Genomic DNA, 21,462 nt, shown 5'->3' on the forward strand with positions numbered 1-21,462 from the left:
TTTTCGATTTGCACCCCCCTCGAGATTTCTCGATTTGCACCCCCCCCTCAAACTTCCGATTTGCACCCCCCTCGAGATTTCGATTTGCACCCACCCTCAAACTTCCGATTTGCACCCCCCCCCCCCCTCGAGATTTTGATTTGCACCCCCCCCCCTCAAACTTTCAATTTGCGCCCCCCCCCCTCAACCTTTCAACTTATTTTTCCAACCCATTTTGGCGCCCCCTAAGCTCGGCGCCCGGGGACATATGCCCCCCCCCCCCTCGCTACGCTACTGGCACAAATATTGATAATTATTTTATTTTACTTTCAAAACTCATAAAAAACTAAGTCTGCAACACTCGGTAATGGACGATATAATAATAAATATAAGCAATAAGCACTCGCTATTCTTTTAGAATATTTAGTTACTCTCTATTTCAATGTACTTCTTTGTTTTAAAATTGAGTTCTTTAAATTCAAACAATGCCTTTTTTGGATCATATTTATAGGGGCACGGGGCACTACCGCCCACCAACATCGCGTGCGGTATGAAATCATTGAGTGTAAGTTAATCACTCTCCGTAATATCACCGTTAATAACTCACCGCCTGAGTGTCGATTACACCACCCCAGGAGCGCCGCTTACAGCCCTAGCTCGGTTTAATCATCGAATGTCGTGTGCCGCATTATCAATATTGTAGGGTGCCCCTTAAAACTAACGTAGGCGCGTAGTGCTCGCAGGATAGGTCTGGGCGCCAAATCGCACCCTGCAGAGACGCCCGCCAGATGATGTGCCTGATTCGATTTAGTGAGCGACTATAGCAAATCCATTTTATCCATAACCTATCGCGCTGTTTAAATAGAAGGTAGGTCCGGGAGACAAATCGCCCCCTTCCGGTGCACCGGAGGGCGCGCCTGATTCGATTAAGTAAACGATTATTGCTGCCCATCGTGTCTTTAGTGTATAACCTTTTTTAAACGGGTCGCGCGATCGACGGGGCGCATACGGTTGCGCTTGTTGCAGTTTTACCGCTGAATATACTGTTCCACCATACTCGCTAGGCAGAATGCCCAGTTAAAGATGCCAAGTGCTAACATAGCCGCTAACATGAACTCTGGGCGCCAAAACGCGTATTGACAAAAATGCACCCTTCCGGGCGCCACCCATGATGAACGGTGTCGAATCGCATCCGACTATTATTTTTTGTATATACCGTAGATAGAGAAAATTTGCACCCTCCCGGGGCGTCGTGCTTGCGAAATTAAAAAAGAATTTTTTTATTTTTTTTGCAGATACCTCCCAAGGAGTATTCTGAACAACTTCCCAAAGTTTCATGGCGATCGGATGAAAGGTGTAGTAATGCTTTTATATAATATATATATATATATATATATATATATATATATATATATATATATATATATATATATATATATATATATATATATATACGTACCAAATCCTAATTAAATATAATATTGAAATACAAATGTAAGTGGCTCTTTATAAACTTGGAAATTTTGTAAATTGTAACTTTTGGCTCTTCCGTCTAAAAAGGTTGCCGACCCCTGTACTAGGGGATAGAGCAACGAACTTAGCTAAATTTCCCATTTAATTTTAATTTTTTTTATTACATCCCCCCCCCCCCCCATTTTATTAACCAAATAGATACTATTATTGTTTTCACTGTAATATGTAAATTGACATTTTCACAACATATTTTTGCATTTGTCTGGAAAAATATACAATTACGGAAAAATGCCCTCAGTAAACGAGGCTGTATCATTTTTTCCCAATTTCCCATCAGACTAGAAAAACCACCCAAGTATCCATCAGTATACGGCTAGCCTCAGAGGCGTAGCGAGGGGGGGGGGGACATATATCCCCGGGCGCCGACCTTAGGGGGCGCCAAAATGGGTTGGAAAAAGTAATCGAAAGGTTGACGGGGGGGGGGGGGGGGGGGCAAATCGAAAGAGTTTGAGGGGGGGGGGGAATGCTAATCGAAAGTTTGTCCCCGGGCGCCGGGAAGGGTCGCTACGCCCTCTGGCTAGCCTCAGTCCCTCCCCTTGAAGTAACATCAAGATTAGCATTGCATTCACTGTAGACCTCCACGAAGGTTATGCCACTACACGATTACAACTCTATTTAATAGAAAGGAGAACTCACCTGCGGTACGTACACAAAACCTCATAAGGCAACTACCAAAATCAGGAATAGGTTGAGATCTACTCCACCTTGTTCTTCTCCTGACAGAGAAGAATTCAGCAGACAATTTGAAGAAGGCAGTGAAGTAGGGCAACAGTAGCGTAGCGAGGGGGTGGGGGGGGGGGGGGGGGGGTAAGGGGGGCGGGGGGGGGGGGGGGACATATGTCCCCGGGCGCCGACCTTAGGGGGCGCCTAAATGGGTTGGAAAAATAAATTGAAAGGTTGAGGGGGGGGGGTCCAAATCGAAAGTGTGACGGGGGGGGGGTGCAAATCGAAATCTTGAGGGGTGGGGTGCAAATTGCAAGTATGAGGGGGGTTGCAAATCGAAATCATGAGTGGGGGGGGGGGTGCAAATCGAAAAGTTTGGAAGGGTCGCTACGCCTCTGTAGGGCAAATCCTCTAGTGGGTTTCTTGAGCCACAAGAATGGATGGATAAATGACAGATATATCCAAGGGGCTTATGTGTGGTGTGGGGGGAGTGTCCATGATTGTATTCATACACCATCGTATTGTTGATCAACAGTCTCGTCAGAGGCGTAGCGACCCTTCCCGGCGCCCGGGGACAAACTTTCAATTTGGGCGCCCCCCTCGGAAGCAAATTTTCAATTTGCACCCCCTCAACTTTTCGATTTGCACCCCTCCCCCCTCAAACTTTCGATTTGCATCCCTCAAACTGCAAAAATGACATTTTAATTTGTTTTTACAACCCATTTTGGCGCCCCCTAAGGTCGACGCCCGGGGACATATGTCCCCCCCCTGCCCCCCCCCCCCATCGCTACGCCTCTGAGTCTCGTATTAGGTCTATGTATTTATAAACAGTGTTTCTTCCAGACTTTTTTCTCTGGGGGGCCACTTGAAATTTTCGGGGGGGGGGGGGGAGACTTTTTTCGGGGGGGGGGGGGGGCGGACACTGTTAAAAGTATATATTTTCTATATAAATTTCATTTCGTTCGGGGGGGGGGGGGCGGTAGAATTTTTTCCCCGAAGAGATGCCTGGAAGAAACTCTGTTTATAAAATCAAATCTTAATGATCTAATTTATAAAGCACTTGAAGTTGTTGGTGCCTGCTTTACCTTCCAGGTATCTGAGCCAGATATGGCCTGTCAGATCTGACAGTGGCGTAGCGAGGTCGGGTGTCACCCGGTGCGGCACTTAATGGTGTCACCCCCCCCCCCCCCAGAGGCGTAGCGACTCTTCCCGGGGACAAACTTTCAATTTTCGATTTGCACCCCCTCGAACTTTAGATTTCCACCCCCTCGAACTTTAGATTTCCACCCCCCCCCTCGAACTTTAGATTTCCACCCCCCCCCCCTCAAACTTTCGATCTGCACCCCCCCTCAAATTTTTCCCTATATATTCTACCTTTTTGCCTTGCTTGGTGTCATTCCCTAAATGGTGTCACCCGGTGCGGTCCGCAACCCCCCTCGCTACGCCTCTGAGATCTGACATTACTGCTGAGGCTGAGCTTTGTTCTTCTACACAGTTTTGTTAACAGCATTTTTGCTCTGTCATTGCATTTTTTTTTCAAGATCAATATAATCTTTTTGTGCTCAAGACACATGGGGCAGATGAAGTAGAGTTGATCTGTTTCAAGGACCTCGACATAAATGGGGATAATGTGGTCAGCACTATGCCCAGCAATCTTTGTTTCCCTGATGTGAGACAAGTACCCATCAGAGCTGGGTGGACTCAGGGACATCCAAAAGTCACAGGTCCGATCTGGGATCCAAACTTGAGTACTTTGGGCTAGCAGTCAAACATTCTACCCCTCGACCACGCTGCCCCCATATTTAAGACGAGCCGGCCCGCGGCATAACATACGCCGCTATTTAGTTATTGTTTTTTTTCTACTTTTCAGTAATTCAGAAATTGTGAATTCGACGGTACCAACGCTGCCACTGAAAATATTTCTTTAAAACACTATAAATAGCACGTTAAGGACCATAACCCCCCTTCCGCCCCCCCCCCCCCCCCAACGTCTAAAATCGTTTCAAACTAAATTATCTGCCCCTAATAGTCGTCACTAAACCCGGCTCTGCTTGTAAACATTTAGAGTGAACACAGCTCACTAAGACCATGTAGGGGTGGGGATGGTAGGGAGCGCGTTTACAGCTTGTTTTCTAGCGTCTCCCAGAAGAGAATTATATATACGAGCCGGCCCGCGGCATAACATACGCCGCTATTTAGTTGTTTCTAATTTTCAATAATTCATAATTTGTGAATTCGACAGTACCAACGCTGACACTGAAAATATTTCTTTAAAACACTATAAGTAGCTCGTTAAGGACCATAACCCCCCCCCCTTCCTTCCCTCCCCCCCTACGTTTAAAATCGTTGGCTCTGCTTGTAAACATTTAGAGTGAACACAGCTCACTAAAACCATGTAGGGTGGGGAGAGCGTTTGCAGCTTGTTTTCTAACGGCTCGAAGAAGAGAATTATATATATAGATAGATAGATACTTTATATATCTTTTGTCTGGGATATAATGTCTTCCTGAGAACAAGGAGCAGTAGCTGTTGACTTTTAGTCTATATTTTCATCTATACTGAGATAGTTGGAAGCAGTGTTCCCTCTAAGCTGCGCAGTTGCGCGGCCGTGCAGTAGTTTTGAACTGCCGTGCAATTGATTTTGTAAAATAAACATATCCTTCTATAAGACTTTTAGAACACCGCGCACACAAAATACACATTGCACACTAACTTTTTTCCCTTAGAGCAGGGGTCTCCAAACTACGGCCCGCGAGGTCCTCTCGTCCGGCCCGCGGAGATCTTTTTGTCCACGAAAAAAACCTTTGTTGGTGATGGCTGAGGAACTTTGCTCAGAAAAATCACGACATGCCTGGAAGAAACTGGCCCCCGAACTGAAATTTAATAGTTAATGCGGCCCTCGGACTGAAAAGTTTGGAGACCCCTGCCTTAGAGGGAACATTAGTTGGAAGGTTCCCTTTAAGACTAGATGTGTAAGGGGCAGATGAAGTAGAGTTCATCTACTTCTATTGACCTCAGCCACCCTTACTTTCATTAACAAACAGGAGATAAACATTAGAACTTGGTGGACTCAGTAATCTGAACTACAAACTTGCCATTGGTAAAAGAGTGCTCTACCTTGCAACCATGCCATACCATAGAGGGCTGCATATATAGAGGGCTGCATTTTTAGTAAAATAACATGAACCACATAACGGTAAACAATGATATAATAACAAGAACAGTTTTTTGCAACCAGACAATATTTTTTTATTATTAAAAACTTACTATAGACAAGTAATTATATACAGCAGAACCAAGCTACTTCTTTAAAATAAAATGGTGTACAAGCAACACATTAAAATAACTGAAACAATGACTTTTTTCTAAAAGCCGGTGTCAAAACATAATTTTTTTTCTTGGTGAATCAACTTTTTACAACTAACCCCCTGTGAAAAAAAAAAGGAAAAGTTTAATTGAATTTCTAAACACAGTTTACATTACAACACATAGTTAATGTTACTTGAAAATTCTCTAAATGTAGAGATGTATGATGTAGGTACCTTAGAAAATCAATTTAAGATGTAAGTATAATAAAGTTTGGTACAGCTGGTTAAGCCAAAAACAAAAACTTAGCCTTTATCATTACTAATCTAAGTAGAAACATTAGGCATTTCTATGATAAAATAATCTTCAATACTTTTTATACTTTTGGTTAAACCATACTACACTCTATAATGATTCTTACCCTTAACCTGAATTTCACAGTGGAGCAGGGATTGGATGTAGCCCATTGAAAACATGTATTGAATGGTAAAAATATGTTTTAGAATTTGTTTTGTTTGCGAAGCTATATGCCATCCTGTAGCTTTAATTAAACATTGAATTCAACAAATCTACATTTCCCAACTGCTCACATGAGCCTAGCTATTGTTACAGTCAAAGTGTGATGTGGGGCAGCAGATAAGTATATTTTGTGCTTTCCTAAACTTTCTATACAACGCCAAATGCTTTCCTATACATTGTACAAAATGCCAAACAGGGTGACTGGCCAAGTGTAGAATTAGCTTCTTTCTTATTGATTAATTTCCTAACCCTATCATTAACTTAAGGAGACAGAGTGGTCTAGGAGTAGAGAGCTGGATTGCTAAACGTAAGTTTTGAGTTCAAATCCGGGTTCAAGTCAGTAGACCGTCCATGAGTCCACCCAACTCTGATGGGTACCTAACTAACATTAGGGAAAGTAAAGACAGCCGGGCATAGTGCTGACCAGACTATCTCTTCATATGCTGAGGTCACAGTAACAAGTGATCTCTACTTCACTTGCCCTATAGAACGTCAGGTTTGAAAGGGAACTTTTACTTTTTTTTTATCATTAACTTTAACCCCAATATTACATTACGGTTGAGTAATGTCTTGCTCCCCAGTAAACATGCAGCATGGCTACTCAAATATAAAAGCATTTAACTTGCGCTCTCACCTGCCTCTACCAAAGGCCGGGCAATACGGGTATCTGTTTACAACTGGCAGGGGTAATGGTGCAGGCTTCGCCGGTGAACCAGGGGACATCGCAGGTGGGCCATCATCTAGGTCGTCAGACTCACTAGACAAAGCTGTTGAGAAATATTCCAGGCTGAAATCGGAGTCAATGGCCTCAATGGCGCATAACCAGTTGACACGTAACGCTTAATTGTGTTGGAGGCGTGGTCGAGTCGGCAAAAAAGCACATGGTTGATAAATTCGAACAAAGTCTCGAGTTCAAACACTGGCAGGTAAATCTCGATCCCCTTCAACACTAATAATTAAGAACGAAGAAGAAGAAAGGAATGTGGAGTGGAACTGATTACGCTATACGTTCATATACTGAAGCCAGAGACAGGACCAATACTTGGGTTGTAACTACACTTAGATGGACAGCTTGACCTAGCGGTAGAGCGCTAGACTGATAACCCAAAAGTATCAATTTTGAAACCGGCTTCAAGTCAGTAGAACGTCCCTGAGTCCACCCAGCTGTAGCTGGGCACCAAACTCAAGTTAGGGAAAGTAAAGGCAGCTTGGCATAGTGCCAACCACACTATTCCTTAATATACTAATGTCACAGAAACAGATAAACTCTACTTCACTTGCCCCAATGGACCGTCAGGTTCAAAAAAGGTAACATAACTTTCAAACTACAATTAGACAGACGGCGTAAAAGAATTGTTATAAATATCAAAATACCTGTCCTCATTCGCCCTCTACCAAGAGAAAAAAGACTGAAGTCATGGATGATACTGGCAGAATGGTTTTTCTCTGTCTCCACAAGACAGTTCAGCGTTGCTGCCATTCCTGTGGTAGCTGGTCTTCGCAGAATAGATTCTGGTTGCTGACGTCTCCTGTTGGTTTACAGAAAAGTGGGTATTATTTATTCACACTGTAATAATATATACAAATACAACACATGGTGCAGTGTGGTCAGACGGTAGTGTACAACTGCTAACTCCAACATCTCAAGTTTGAACCCAGGCTCGAGTCCACCAAGTTCTGGTGGGTACCTGAGTCACGTTAGAGAAATGAAAGCCGACTGGGCATAGAACTGACCACACCATCGCTTCATACGTCGTGGTTACACCATCAGGTGAATTCTGTCTTTCATGTTGACCGCCATGCCAGAAAGGTTTGGTTAACTTACTTACATGTATATATATATATATATATATAAATATATATAAATATATATATATATATATATATACATATATATACATACATATACATACATATACATATATATATATATATATAAAAGATCAACTTACGTTCTGACTTGATGGAGGGAAACTGTTGAAAATGTAAGATCACTCCTTTCTAAAGTAAAAAAAGAAATAGAAATAAAAACGTAAAATAGGGAAATTATTTCTAATCTACATGAATTAAAAGGTTTTAAAATTCTTATTTTAAAATATATGTATTCTATAAAGGCCTCTTTTTTTATTGTGGTAAATTATTTTAAAAAAAAGTAGAATTTTAAATCTAAAAACATTAATATGTCAAGATAGAAATTAGACATTTGTTTAGTATTTCATAGTTTAAAATCTCTATGACACTTTTGTAATGTTAAAGATCTTAGACACTTTTGTGATGTTAAAGATCTTCGTAAAATAGATACCTGCATCCCAATCTTCATCAGAATCATTGCCAGTGTTGTGGGTTGGGTTATTGTACGTAGGCAAATCTGTGCATCCTTTGTGTATTCTAAACTCTGAGTTGACCAGAGCCTTTTTAATTGCATCTAAAAAAAAATTCTTTGGTTTTTTATATAATTATTTCACTACCTTAAAAATTAGAAATGTAATTAAAAAGTTTTCTAATGCTGTAAAATATCTTAGAATTAACAATACATAAAATGAATGATTCGAGTAATGCAAGTATTTAAAAATAAAGAACAACTTACCAAACGTAATTTCTCTCTCAATCAAAACTTTGTCAGGGCAGTTGCTCATGTGATATTTAAGTTCTGCCTTGTTGACCTCATGACAGGCATTGAATGGACAAACAACAAAGTCTGTGAACGGATGATTCTGTTGCAAAAAAACAATAAGATTTGCAGTAGTTAAAAAAATTTTTTTTTTTCTTTAGATTTTCATTCTTTTAAGATAATTATTCTGAAAATGTGTAATTTTTGAAATTCATTAAAGAAAAATTACATAATTGGATAAAAACAAACAAAGACTATTTGTCAGACATACACACCTTTCTGCATTTTAACAGATGATATGGCATTCTGAGTGGTGTTATCATATGAGATGGATCATAAGGACATTCTACCAATGCTTCACTATTGCCCATTCTGGTAGTCATGGCTGACCCTTGAAGAGTTGCTTCCTCTTTAGATGAAAAACAATTAACATACTAATTAAAGTATTAGTATAAATTATGTACATTATTAATGGATCTATACAAAAATTAAAATTAAATATAATTTAAATTTAACATAGGGGCCTACCTGGTATTATAGTATGTTTCTTGACAAACTCAACTGTATTGGTCTTGGGTTATTGGTACTAGCCCGAAGGTCTCTACTAGTATGGACTTGTATTTGTAGCACGTCCCAGAATCCACCCAGCTTTGATGGGGACCTGACTTACATATATTGGGAAAAATATAGGAGGCTGCCGAGGTCAAGAAACATATGAACTCTATGAACTTTATCTGACCAATGGATTTTAAGAATTTTAGACTTAAGAACTTTACCTACACAATAATTATTTAATTAGGTAGTGGTATAACAGTAACACACATCACATGTTAGTTCACTTATTAACAGAACTTTAATAAAAGATCCAGAATCTAGACCTAAAAATAAATCATAGGCCTAATTATTACTAATAAATACTAAAGATCTAGATTCTAGATCTAAGTCCTAAATAATATTATTAATACAAAATAGAAAAATTAGCATATAGGCTAGCCTATTTATTTATTTAGTAGGTCTAAATTACTTGACATTTAAATTGATTTGTTATGATATAGTCTATATCATAACAAATCAATTTAAATTTATATTATAGACTGTAGAATTTAGACTAGAGTTTAGAACTTTAGAGAGAAATTTAAATTAGAGTCTAGACTCTACTTTTCATAGTCTTGGAGTTTCTCTCTTACTCTAGTCTTCTAGCATTAGCCTTAGCCATCTTGTCTAGCCTACTGTAGCTGGTTAACTGACCTGAACTCATAACTAGATCTACTTCACGAGTCTGATACTGATATAAATAAAAAATAACTAGACCTAGGCCTATACTATTATTAAGTTATTAACTTAATTATTAATTAAATTAACTGTGAACTAGAACTAGATCTAGGTAGGTAGATCTAGATCAGGGTAAGCCTCCATTTTAGCGTATTTTATTCCCCGCTTCACGTTCACCTCCAGTTGAGCGTATTTTATTATAAACACAACCGAAACACACAAAAACGTTAGGAAAACACTAGATCTGCTTTTTTTTAATGAATGTGATTTTTAATCAGAAAAGGTAAAAACAAAACATAAAAAAGCACTAGAACTGTTCCAATTAAATATATCGTGAGATCGTCAGCGGGATAAAAATCCCTACACGATCGCGGGTTCACAGTGAGTTCACACTGACTTTAATTATCAGCATACGTCATAGCTCGGGCAATAGCTGTTTGAAATTGTGTATCTTGCCTGGGAAATACTTGTAACAATACAAACTTAACCGCCTTGCAATTGTGAGTTTACGTACTTCACCCATTGCCATGAAAATTCTAACTGACACACGAACATAGCACATTCAATATTCTAAATTTGGATTTTTCTCAAGTTTTAACAAAAGCAAATTATCAAAATCTAAAACAAAGTCAGTCTCTTTGTTGTTTTTTTATTCATTTGTTAAAACAAAAATAATACAATGCAATACAAATCGTCACAAATAAATAAATCGTGTTTTCCTAATTTTTTGGTGTTTTTCGGTTAATAAAATACGCTCAACTGGAGGTAAACAAGAAGGGGAGAATAAAATACGCTAAAATGGAGTTTTACCCTAGACACTAACGAGTCTAACGCTAGAGTAGAGTACTCTAGACTAGATCTAGAGATTCTAGATTCTAGGACCTGACCTAGAATAATCTAGATTCTAGATCTAGTAGGCCTATAGTAGGGGCCTAAATAAAAAGAAAAATCGGTAATCTATCGTTTTGGGTACGTAAAATCGCCCGCGGCTATTAATGTACGAAAACGTTACCTCGTTGTCAAGGCTATAATAGAAGTATATTGTGATATGTTTGTGTCAAATATTATAGATAAATGAATAATAAATCCAAATCAATGGCTAAATATATCAATATAGGCCAGAAATTAACTTTAAACAGCAGTGTCTGCAAGCAAGATTTGCTATATAAACAGCAGCCATTTGTAAAATAGAGTGACTTCCGCCTGAATCTCGCGCTATAAGTCTATAAAAATAAAACTTTAACAAGATGGCTGCTATAGTAAATGAGCATGGTTGCCTCAGTTGGAAACATCGCTAGTATTCATTTATTACTGAAAAGTTTTAATTCAAATGTTTAAAAACAGGTACATAAATGAAACAAGGAAACATTTTCGTATTTTTAAAACATTAAATCCTCCTCAAAATGTGAAATAATTATTAAAATGTAAGGAGTCACCTGTTTTTCACATTACTAGTCGCGGGCGATTTTACGTACCTAAAACGATAGATTACCGAAAAATCTAAATTTTTTGTTGATCCAAAAAATACCCACAAACGCACTTACACTTAATTAATAATTATAAACTAAAATCTAGATCTAGAGAAACTTGATAAATTCAGAAACGATGATTAGGCCTAATTAAAATTACAATAATAGTAGATTTAGGCCTACTCCATTTCCATAAATTTTTTTTACTTGGCCCCTTGGCCTAATGCTGTTTAGACCAGGCCTAAATTATTCAGAGTGGATTCCCTTGATGCCTAAAAGACTAACTCTAAACAACGAAAATTTACAAGAAAATAAAAAACTCCGAGATTAACAAAATCACAACAGCGTAAAGAAATGCATTAAACAAATTAGAAGCAAAGATAAAAAAAAATAATAAGACAAAACAACAGTTTATTGTACGTATAGTAGGAATATTCTATTAAAACCTTATATAAATAAAAACAAGTTAATAAAAAGTCTAGTGACAATTTAAGCGCAATTTCCTTATGTTATCCATAACAATTTTTATTTTTTGTGACCGAACGAAAGGATATTTTTTTGCGCTAAAAAAAAAGACAACTATATTAACCTATATCAACGGAAATAGTTTTATTTTAACGAGTAGGCCTACACGATGCTCAGTTTAAATGTTCTTCCTAGGCCTACAAGATGCTCAGTTTAAAAAAGTAGTAAATATTTTTTTGTGACCGAACGAAAGGATATTTTTGAAAACTTTCTTCTGCAATATTGTTCTAAATTATGACAGGAATCGATTGGTAAATGTTTCAAGTCGCTAAGTGGTCTGGTTGCCGAGATATGGACCAAAAAGTGCATTTGTTTGAGGTTTTTTGGCTTTTCCGGGAAATCCAGGAAGGAATTCCGGGATTTTTTTGGCCCACAATCATCCTTGGAACTTGCTTAACATATTTGCTTTGGAACTAGTCCTCGATATTGCTTCGTTGAGGAGGAGATACCACTTAAAGCTGCGGACACACATCCATCCATTCATACATCCAGAAATGACGAGTTAATAATCGCAATTGTCCGTATGGACAAAAAATAACAATCCCAAATACAATTGACTGAGTGGACAGATCCAGTGTTTCTTCCATGCATATCTTTTTTTTTGGGGGGGGGGGGGGGGGGGGCTCCGAAAGGGCGGAGAAAGTCTACCCCCCGAACGAGATGGACATATATACTTTTAACAGTGTCCGCCCCCCCCCCCCCCCCTGAAATTTTGAAACAATGGACGGATGGGTAAGGGGGAGGAAGACGATTCTCTCTTTACATACATTTACATATATTATATACATGGGCACGTTTCTAGATGTGTGGTAAATCAATCCATATGATACAAAGATCTATGTGATACACAGACCAATGGTATACAAATACCCATATGATAAAAAGACCCATATGATACAAAGAACAAGAAACATGTAATATAAAGACCAATAAATTATACCCATATGATAAAAAGACCCTCATGATACAAAGAACAATAATCATGTAATATAAAGACCAATTATATGATACAAAGACCGCATTCCGTATAACGGAAAAGCCTACATGACAGGATCCACAAGTGCGATTGTAAGATCTTGATGGTAAGTTCCTTATTCGAATCTGACCTGTCAATAGGGCAGGTGATGTAGAGTTCACCTGTTCCCGTGACCTCGGCATATGACGGGATAGAGGGGTCAGCATTATGCCCAGCTGTCTTTACTTTTCCTAACGTGAGTTAGGTACAGATCAGAGTTGGGTGGACTCAGGGAAGGTCTACTGACTTGAACCCACATTTGAACTCGAGACTTTCGGGTTAGCAGTCTAGCGCTGCCGCTAGGCCACGCCATCCAGGTAATTTCGGCTGACAATCTTTAGAAACGGAAGTAGGAATAGTGCAGAAAAATCACAAGGTCGTTAGTTCTAGCGAAAACTTTCTTACAAATACTTCTCAAGGCAAACGAAAACGAGGCAAGCTCAAGAAAAATGGAAAGACATCAGTTAACGGATGAGTTTGATAATGATAGAGAGAGAGAGAGGAATGGGGGAATACAATTAAAAGAACACTAGTGGCTCCTCACCGCAAATTATGATTGCAACCTTTCAACTGCGACCCTCAATACACCGATCCTGTTAATTTTTCTGTATCAGAATAGAAACAACGACAAAACTTGAATTAAAGAAGACGTTTATGATACACCTTGGCCTTTCAACTTCAATACAGAGTTTTTTAAAAAGTTTAACAACGAATAAAGACAATCTAGGCGCTGAAGTGCGGGGCCCCTTTAAGTGCGAGAAGTTATACTAAAAAGTTCGAACCCTCAGGCAGATGAGGCTCGATAGCTGGGGACAGTTAGGGGAGACTCTTCAAGGAGAGACAACTCCAAAATCAAACAACAGGTAGGACAAAAGCTATGGAAGCAACGCCCCCCCCCCCCCCAAAAAAAAGCAAGCTGAAATCGGGCATATAACAAGTTTAATTATGTTAGAGGGAATCCCTTCCAACGCCAAAATTAGGAGCGTTAAAGAAGAAAGAAGAAGAATATAATATTCAGGAAAAAGTATCTAAAATACTCACATGTAGATCAATAATTTGCTTAGTAACACGGTAACAGCTGAAATATAGTTAGCTTGACATTGTATCGACAGTTAGCAGGCAATTATGTATTCGATCTTCTTTTTTCGCTCAACGCAATTTTGTTATGACAATCCGTCGATTACGCATTTATAACATATTAATATGAGCATCTGTTGTAATCAATCAGGGTTTTAAATACTTCAAAGAAATACTGTAGTTTTAACACAAGCTATCGAGATCTCTTGGGCTTACACCCTCACGTTTTCTTTATCCCCAGTCCCACGAGGTTTCTATCGTCTCCACGGCCATCTCACTGCGTCCCCCCACCCCTCTCCTCTCTCACATGCGACACTTTCCGGTACCCTGGGCAAACTATCAATTTTGCCCCCCCCCCCCCAAATTTTTTCCAGGTTTATAAAAAAACAATTAATTACGTAAATAAGTGCGTAACATCAAGTTGCGGTATATTTTCTTCACGTGTATAGTTCAGAAATACAGCTCTAAATGGGCCCTTTAACAGAGACGTGGCGACCCTTCCCGGGGCCCGGGGACAAACTTTCAATTTGGCGCCCCCCTCGGGAGAAAATTCGATTTGCACCTTCCTCCCCCTCAAACTTTCGATTTGCACCCACTCAAACGTTCGATTAGCACCCCTCCCTCAAACTTTCGATTTGCACCCCCTCCCCTCAAACTTTTGATTTGCACCCCACCCCCCTCAAATAGTTAATAATGCAAAAATGCAGCTAAAATGATATTTTAATTTGTTTTTACAACCCATTTTGGCGCCCCCTATGTTCAGCGCCCGGTAACATATGTACCCCCTGCCCCTCATCGCTACGCCACTGTCCTTTAAATAATTTTTTTTCTACCCCGTTTGGGGCCCTCCCCTTGTGATCGGCGCTCGGAGTAGCCGTCCCACCCGCCCTCCCCAAAATACGCCCTAGCCCACAGGTGCAATATCACCCTCATTGGAAACAACTCACTAAATGATAAGTCTACTAAATTATAATTCACATGTATTGTTAACAAAACCGTATTGGTTTTTTATTTAATCTTGAAGTATCAACTTACGTATTTAAATCTTCTGGAAAACTTGTGGTTATAGTGTAGGTCTTATGAGGATGATATTATCCTTCGAGTATCCTCATCATCTAACAGGCAGCGATTGGATACAAGCAAATAGTCTTTATTTTACAACGTTAAGAGGTAGTCAATGGAATCGCTAGAACACAAACTAATCTTCTTATCAAAAGAATTGATCGATCGTAACATTTTAGCGCCCAATGCTTTTATTAAAGGAAAGTTTTGTTTTATTTAGTTTTCAAATTTTCAGTGCATTTGATAGCTTATTGTCATAAAGGTGTATATATATATATATACATATATATATATATATATATATATATATATATATATATATATATATATATATATATATATATGTATGTATATATATATATATATATATGTATATATGTATATATATATATATATATATATATATATATATATATATATATATATATATATATATATATATATATATATATATAACTAGTGTAGTTACTAGGGACGATAAGAACGTAATACAGTCTGTCAACTAAAGACTATTGTAAGAACGCATTACAGTCTGACGCAATGGTGCAGGTGGTGGACTGATAACGAACATAAAGCCACGGCGTATCTTGGGAAGCGATACGACAAAGCCGCTGCGCAGTTCATAGTCTGATGCAACAAATGGTAATTATTACGAATACGAGGGGATATATGGGAAGGCGACAGCTAGATAGAGGGAGAACCAAGTTGGAGGCTGAACGGTGTAGACGTATTGTGTTATGTGAGAATAGGAACGATGGACACGTGCATTCTGTTATGTGAGGACTAGTGAGGACAGTGGGGGTCAGTTGGTTCATTGTATTCTTGTGGAACATTGATGCATTGTTATGTGGAGCATTTCTATTGATTCATGTAATAAAGAGATCAATGTAAACCTGCATTTCCGAGTATCTATACTGTGGTCGATGTTGTGTGCTGGTCAAAGGTAGCACGAGTAAATACACTCGGTAACATTTGGCGCTGTCAGCAGTGAAATCGGTAACATTTGGCACTACAAGCAAATAGACTCGGTAACATATATATATATATATATATATATATATATATATATATATATATATATATATATATATATATATATATATATATATATATATATATATATATATATATATATATATATACGTCGCGCTAAAGGTTAGGTTAGGTCTAGCGTTTAGGGGTCATCAATAAATGACGTCACGCTTTTTTGGACGATTTTTACCTACCCCCCTCCCCTCCGTCACACGTCGTCACAAAAAAGCCCGACCCCCCCTAAATTGACGTCACACCTCAGCCTACAACTCTACAAAATATAGTATTTTAATCAATTCCTATATTAATTTATTGAAACTGTTTTCTAAAACGCTAAATAACGTCTAAAATTAGTTTTCTAACATTTCTTATCTATAAAGCAAACGTTTGACGTCGCACCATCTGACCCCCCCCCCCCCCCCCCCCGCCTCATCACGCATCGTCACAAAATTACCGACTCCCCCCTACGAGTGTGACGTCATTTATGGACGACCCCTTATGTCGAGATAGCATTATCGATGCTAGCATAACGAATGTTCGAAACATGCGCCAAGTTATAATAAGTAAAAAATAAAACTTTAAACATTTTAACTAATATGTACGGCGTGGTCGAGTAGTAGAGCGTTAACCTAACCAGAAAGTCTCGTGTTCGAATCCCGGGATCGAGTCCGTAGAACGCCAATGAGTCCACCCAAGTAGAAAGCAAAGGTGGCTGTGCATAGTGATGACCACACTATCCATTCATACGCCGAGGTGACAGAAATATAACTTATAAGGACTCTACTTCATCTGTTCCTTTGACCCTAATGTACGAAGTGGTACTTTAGGGTCCATGGAACAGATGAAGTAGAGTCCTTATATTTTATATTTCTGTCACCTCGGCGTATGTACGAAGTGGTACTTTAGGGCATAAGGAACAGGTGAAATAGAGTCCTTATACTTTAATATTACTTGCTTAACATCTATTACCGTGTCTAATTGTGTCTTCAAATACAAAAAGCTGAACAAATTCACTGCAACATCACAACACAAATACAAAAAGCGGAACAAATTCACTGCAACTTTACAACACAATTACAAATAAACCGGGAGTGATCTCCCCTAAACTTTCTCGAATATTCTTATACTAGGCATGCTGCCCAGCTTCGCTTAGGTTTTCGAAAACATTGAGCATTTGAATGCTTAATTAATTCGCCCGAGGGTCGGTCTACGACCTCAGGAGTTATGAAGAGGTTCCTACGTGGACATTTTTTCCTATTTATAGCTTATATAAGGCGCCGGTCAGTCGAGGTCAGTTTTGATCCCCTCATCGTAGACTTTTCGGCCCCAAGGCAAGATCCTGCCAAATTTGAAGCGCCTGCGGCGCCGGGAAGTGCCATATCGGGCACCCGACAACTTTGCTTTATATATTATAGATTAGCAAACTGCATAGATAAACAAAGATTTCAATAAAGTAATTAAGGCCTGAAAAACTTAAGTATAGAAATATATTATTTGATTAGATTCTAGATCTAGGTAGGGTCTACATCTGTGTAAGTCTAGTTTTTCCGTAGATCTAGATCATCTAGATCTAGATCTAGAAACTCTAGATCTAGATGATCTAGAATCTCTAGATCTAGATGATCTAGAATATCTAGATCTAGAATATCTAGATCTAGAATCCTAATAGAATTTTTTTTTAAGTTTAGCCCGAGCAAAATTGTATTGTATTTTTGAATATTTGAATGAAATAGTTCATTTCTTTTTATTCTAAACACGGCAGATGACGTTATTAGTTAATGTATAAACATTAGTGACGTCACTGTTTTATGCATTTTTTTCACAACTATAAACGCTTTTCCTGTTGCATAATTAAAACTGTTTTTCTACATTCGAATGGGCATCTTAAATCTCTTGAAAACGAAATGCAGCGCTATTTCTCTGAGCTGAAAAAAGAAGAATCTGCATTGACGCATTATCCATTCTATTCTTCCCTTGATGTTGCCAGCTTTCCCGTTGAATTACAAGATGAATTCTTTGATTTGCAGAATGATTCCGTGTAAGATGAAAAACTGCAGACACAATTTTGGTGTAGTATTCACCATTCATACCCTAACGTAACATTAATTGAATTTTCGAGAATATATTTTCAACACTATTCTTCGATTGAAAATAAAATTAAGATAATGATAATGACATAGGCTGGCGTTAACAAAAAAAAAAAAAACAACAACAAATAAATAAATAAAAAAAAAAAAACTTAACCCCGAATGTTTGGTGAATAGTATGCAACTTTACTCATGGTATTAAAACAGTTATCAATAGTAGTTCATATTGAAAGTCTACTAGAGAATCTTATTTTAGTGCTTATTAATTTCCATACTATTTTCGGCTTTTTAATTCTATGGGGGTTGCGGGTCACTTACAGTTTATAAAAGGGGGTCGCCACTCGAAAAAGTTTGGGAACCACTGATCTATCTGAAATAGTACTCAAGTTATAGGCTTTTGAAAAATTAAAAGTAGAAAAAGTAACATTTCCGGTTATCGGAAATCGCTCAAAAGTTGATACGGATCTACGATTTTGATAAAATACTTATATATGAAATTTCATCAACCTAGCTGTAACGGTACTCAAGTTATCGTGTTCACACACACACACACACACACACACACACAGACATACGGACAAGATTGCAAAATTATATTTTTTTGTATCAGTGAGGTGTAAAACGTCGAGATTTTTTTGCACGATTACAAGACTTTCTCTATTCTTCGTATATACGAGAAAGTAAAAATGCTGAACAAATTCACTGCAACATCACATCACAAATACAAAATCTGAACACATTCGCTGCAACATCAAAACACATCAGGCTGTTGCCGTCATTTAGATTGAATAAAGACGGATTCTTTTTCGCCGAGATCATTATAAAATATTAAAACACCCATATTGAATTGCGAACAGGTTGTTTGATCATAGGATACGTGGGCGAAAATCAATAAGAAAACGACACGGCTTCCAATTTTGTTCTTAAATTGATTTTAAAAACGCGTCCTGTTGCATTGTCTCTGCGGATGAGAACAGGGTCCTACCTTCAAATAGTCACTGCTTCAGTTGTCAACTTTAAACGTGCACGGATACAGTTGAAAAACGAAACAGGAAGTACTTATGTTAATGTAAAAATAAATTAGTTTAGTAGTTCAAATTCTCATCAAAATTGTTTTTTGGAAAATATGTTGTTGTTTTTTTTAATTTATTTTCCGTATTCGGCCAAGCATATTTTTTTTTTCACCTTGGTAGTTTCGTACCTTGATTGTCTTATATTTTTTGAAGCATATTATTAAAGTTTCAAAATTGTATATTCATAAAATTTATGCGAATAATAAAAGGTGACGTTGAAATTTAAAATTTGTAACTGATTAGAATTTTTTTTTAGTTTACAAAGTCGCTTTTTTGTTTTTTGTAAATGTCAGTAGTTTTGTTAATTTAAATACATACATGTAAAATATTAAGAGATTAAAAAATGTATATTTTTCTATTTCAGATGAAGACCGTTCGGAGAAAGTCTATCCAGGTGTCCATAAATGGAAAACGTCTGTTGCTTTTATCAGGCCTATTGCTTATGTCAAGCGCGCTGATTTACTATATGCCAAGGTCAGTCTATTCATCCTGCTCTTTTCCTTTTTGTGCCTAAGACACACGGGTCCGCCACAGAAAGCTCCCTCCACTTTTGTCAGTCACCTGTAATTTTCTTAGCAGTCCCCCTTGACAGTCCTGCCTCTGTCAGCTGCTTCCCTGCTGTGCACCTCCACGTCTCCCTTGGCCTTCCCTGCTTTCTTTTTCATTGAGGCGTCCAGTTTAGCGTCATTCCTGCGATTTCTTCTGAATTCATTCTTAAAACGTGCCAAATCCATCGCCATCTTCTTTTTCAGTGTACTCATCCTGTGTTAAAGTTTATTAAGGCCATCATGCATACAATTGCGTCATGGTCGAGGGCCATTGATCTGTAAATCGGTGTTAGTTCTCCGATGTCTAGATAGAATACATTCCTAAACAGTTACTTTCGGCTTAAAAACTAAATAACAATAAACCGGGAGTGATCTCCCCTAAACTTTCTCGAATATTCTAATATAACACTACGTGGGATGGCAACTCGGAATATAGACATGATTTTTGTTTACTTAAACTTTTAAAAAAAGAATAAAATCTAGTAGAAAAAAAGAATTGCGCACCAAACGAACGCCAAAACAAAATGTGCATAATAGTGCGCAATATTATTAGTACTTTATAAATCTACATGCGTTTTTTGAAAAATCGGAAACAGCGTAAATTAGTACTTCCGACAGAAGGTAGAGAATTAGATCTTTTACTTACAGGTGAAATTTCATTTATCTATCTCAAATAGTACTCAAGTTATAGGCTTTTGAAAAATTCAAAGTAGAAAAAGTACCACTTCCGGTTATCGGAAATCACTCAAAAGTTAATACGAATCTACGATTTTTATAAAATATCTATGTATAAAATTTCATCAACCTAGCTGTAACGGTACTCAAGTTATCGTGTTTACACACAGACAGACAGACACACACACACACACACACACACACACAGACACACACACAGACATACGGACAAGATTGCAAAATTATATTTTTCCGTCGAGATTTGTAAAAATCTCAATTTGCAAAATCTCGACGTTTTACACCTCACTGATACGGAAAAACATCAGTATGTCTGTGTGTGTGTGTGTGTGTGTGTCTGTCTGTGTATAAACACGATAACTTGAGTACCGTTACATCTAGGTTAATGAAATTTCATATTTAAGTATGTTATCAAAATCGTAGATCCGTATCAACATTTGAGCGATTTCCGATAACCCAAAGTGGTACTTTTCCTTCTTTGAATTTTTCAAAAGCCTATAACTTGAGTACTATTTCAGATAGATAAATGAAATTTCACATGTAAGTAAAAGATCTAATTCTCTACCTTCTATCAAATTTTGAGTAATTTCCGTTGATCGGAAGTACTAATTAACGCTATTTCCGATTTCTCAAAAAAACGCATGTGAATTTATAAAGTACTAATAATATTCTGCACTATTATACACCTCTTTATTCGGCGTTCGCTTGGTGCGCAATTTTTTTTTCTATGAGATTCTATTCTATTTTAAAACGTTTAAGTATTTAAAAGGGATTAAAAATCATAACTATATCCCGAGGTCACATCCCCTGCTGTTTTATATAAGAATATTCGAGAAAGTTTAGGGAAGATCACTCCCGGTTTATTTTGTCTAGTATTTAACTACACTGTTGTATGCTGACGAAGACTTTGGGTCGAAACGTCCATTGTACCTGAAACTCTCTTTTATTTTCGAGAATACTAACACAACTTGTTTTATTATTAGGTACTCTAGGTACTC

At 37.9% G+C, this 21,462-nt stretch overlaps 1 protein-coding gene across 3 annotated transcripts; it reads right to left on the bottom strand.

Annotated features, from left to right (window-relative positions):
* Window positions 1-5,411: 5,411 nt before the first annotated feature.
* LOC131940273 (uncharacterized) lies at window positions 5,412-11,616 on the bottom strand. Of its 3 annotated transcripts, none has more exons than XM_059298914.1 (9): window positions 11,428-11,616; window positions 9,140-9,272; window positions 8,887-9,020; window positions 8,588-8,714; window positions 8,303-8,425; window positions 7,953-8,001; window positions 7,375-7,529; window positions 6,635-6,767; window positions 5,412-5,603 (listed from the first exon to the last, which is right to left on the bottom strand). In XM_059298914.1, the coding sequence occupies exons 3-9, from the start codon at window positions 8,992-8,994 to the stop codon at window positions 5,582-5,584; spliced, it is 717 nt and encodes a 238-aa protein (XP_059154897.1). In that variant the 5' UTR covers window positions 8,995-9,020; window positions 9,140-9,272; window positions 11,428-11,616; the 3' UTR covers window positions 5,412-5,581. The 3 variants fall into 3 exon arrangements, with proteins under 3 accessions (XP_059154897.1, XP_059154898.1, XP_059154899.1); XM_059298915.1 differs by having other exon boundaries at window positions 9,140-9,276; window positions 11,428-11,610; XM_059298916.1 differs by having other exon boundaries at window positions 11,513-11,606.
* Between the last annotated feature and the right edge of the window lie 9,846 nt (window positions 11,617-21,462).

This window comes from Physella acuta, unplaced genomic scaffold (genome assembly GCF_028476545.2).
Source record: "Physella acuta isolate Inbredline_101_S28 unplaced genomic scaffold, ASM2847654v3 ptg000315l, whole genome shotgun sequence".
Lineage (NCBI taxonomy): Eukaryota > Metazoa > Mollusca > Gastropoda > Physidae > Physella > Physella acuta.

Excerpts from the sequence above, each read along its gene's own strand:
- LOC131940273 (XM_059298914.1), bottom strand. The coding sequence starts at position 8,994 with ATGACTACCAGAATGGGCAATAGTGAAGCATTGGTAGAATGTCCTTAT. Across the intron at positions 8,715-8,886 it reads ATCTGTTAAAATGCAGAAAG|AATCATCCGTTCACAGACTT; the intron begins GTGTGTATGTCT and ends TTTTTGCAACAG. Across the intron at positions 7,530-7,952 it reads TCCCTCCATCAAGTCAGAAC|GAGACGTCAGCAACCAGAAT; the intron begins GTAAGTTGATCT and ends GTAAACCAACAG.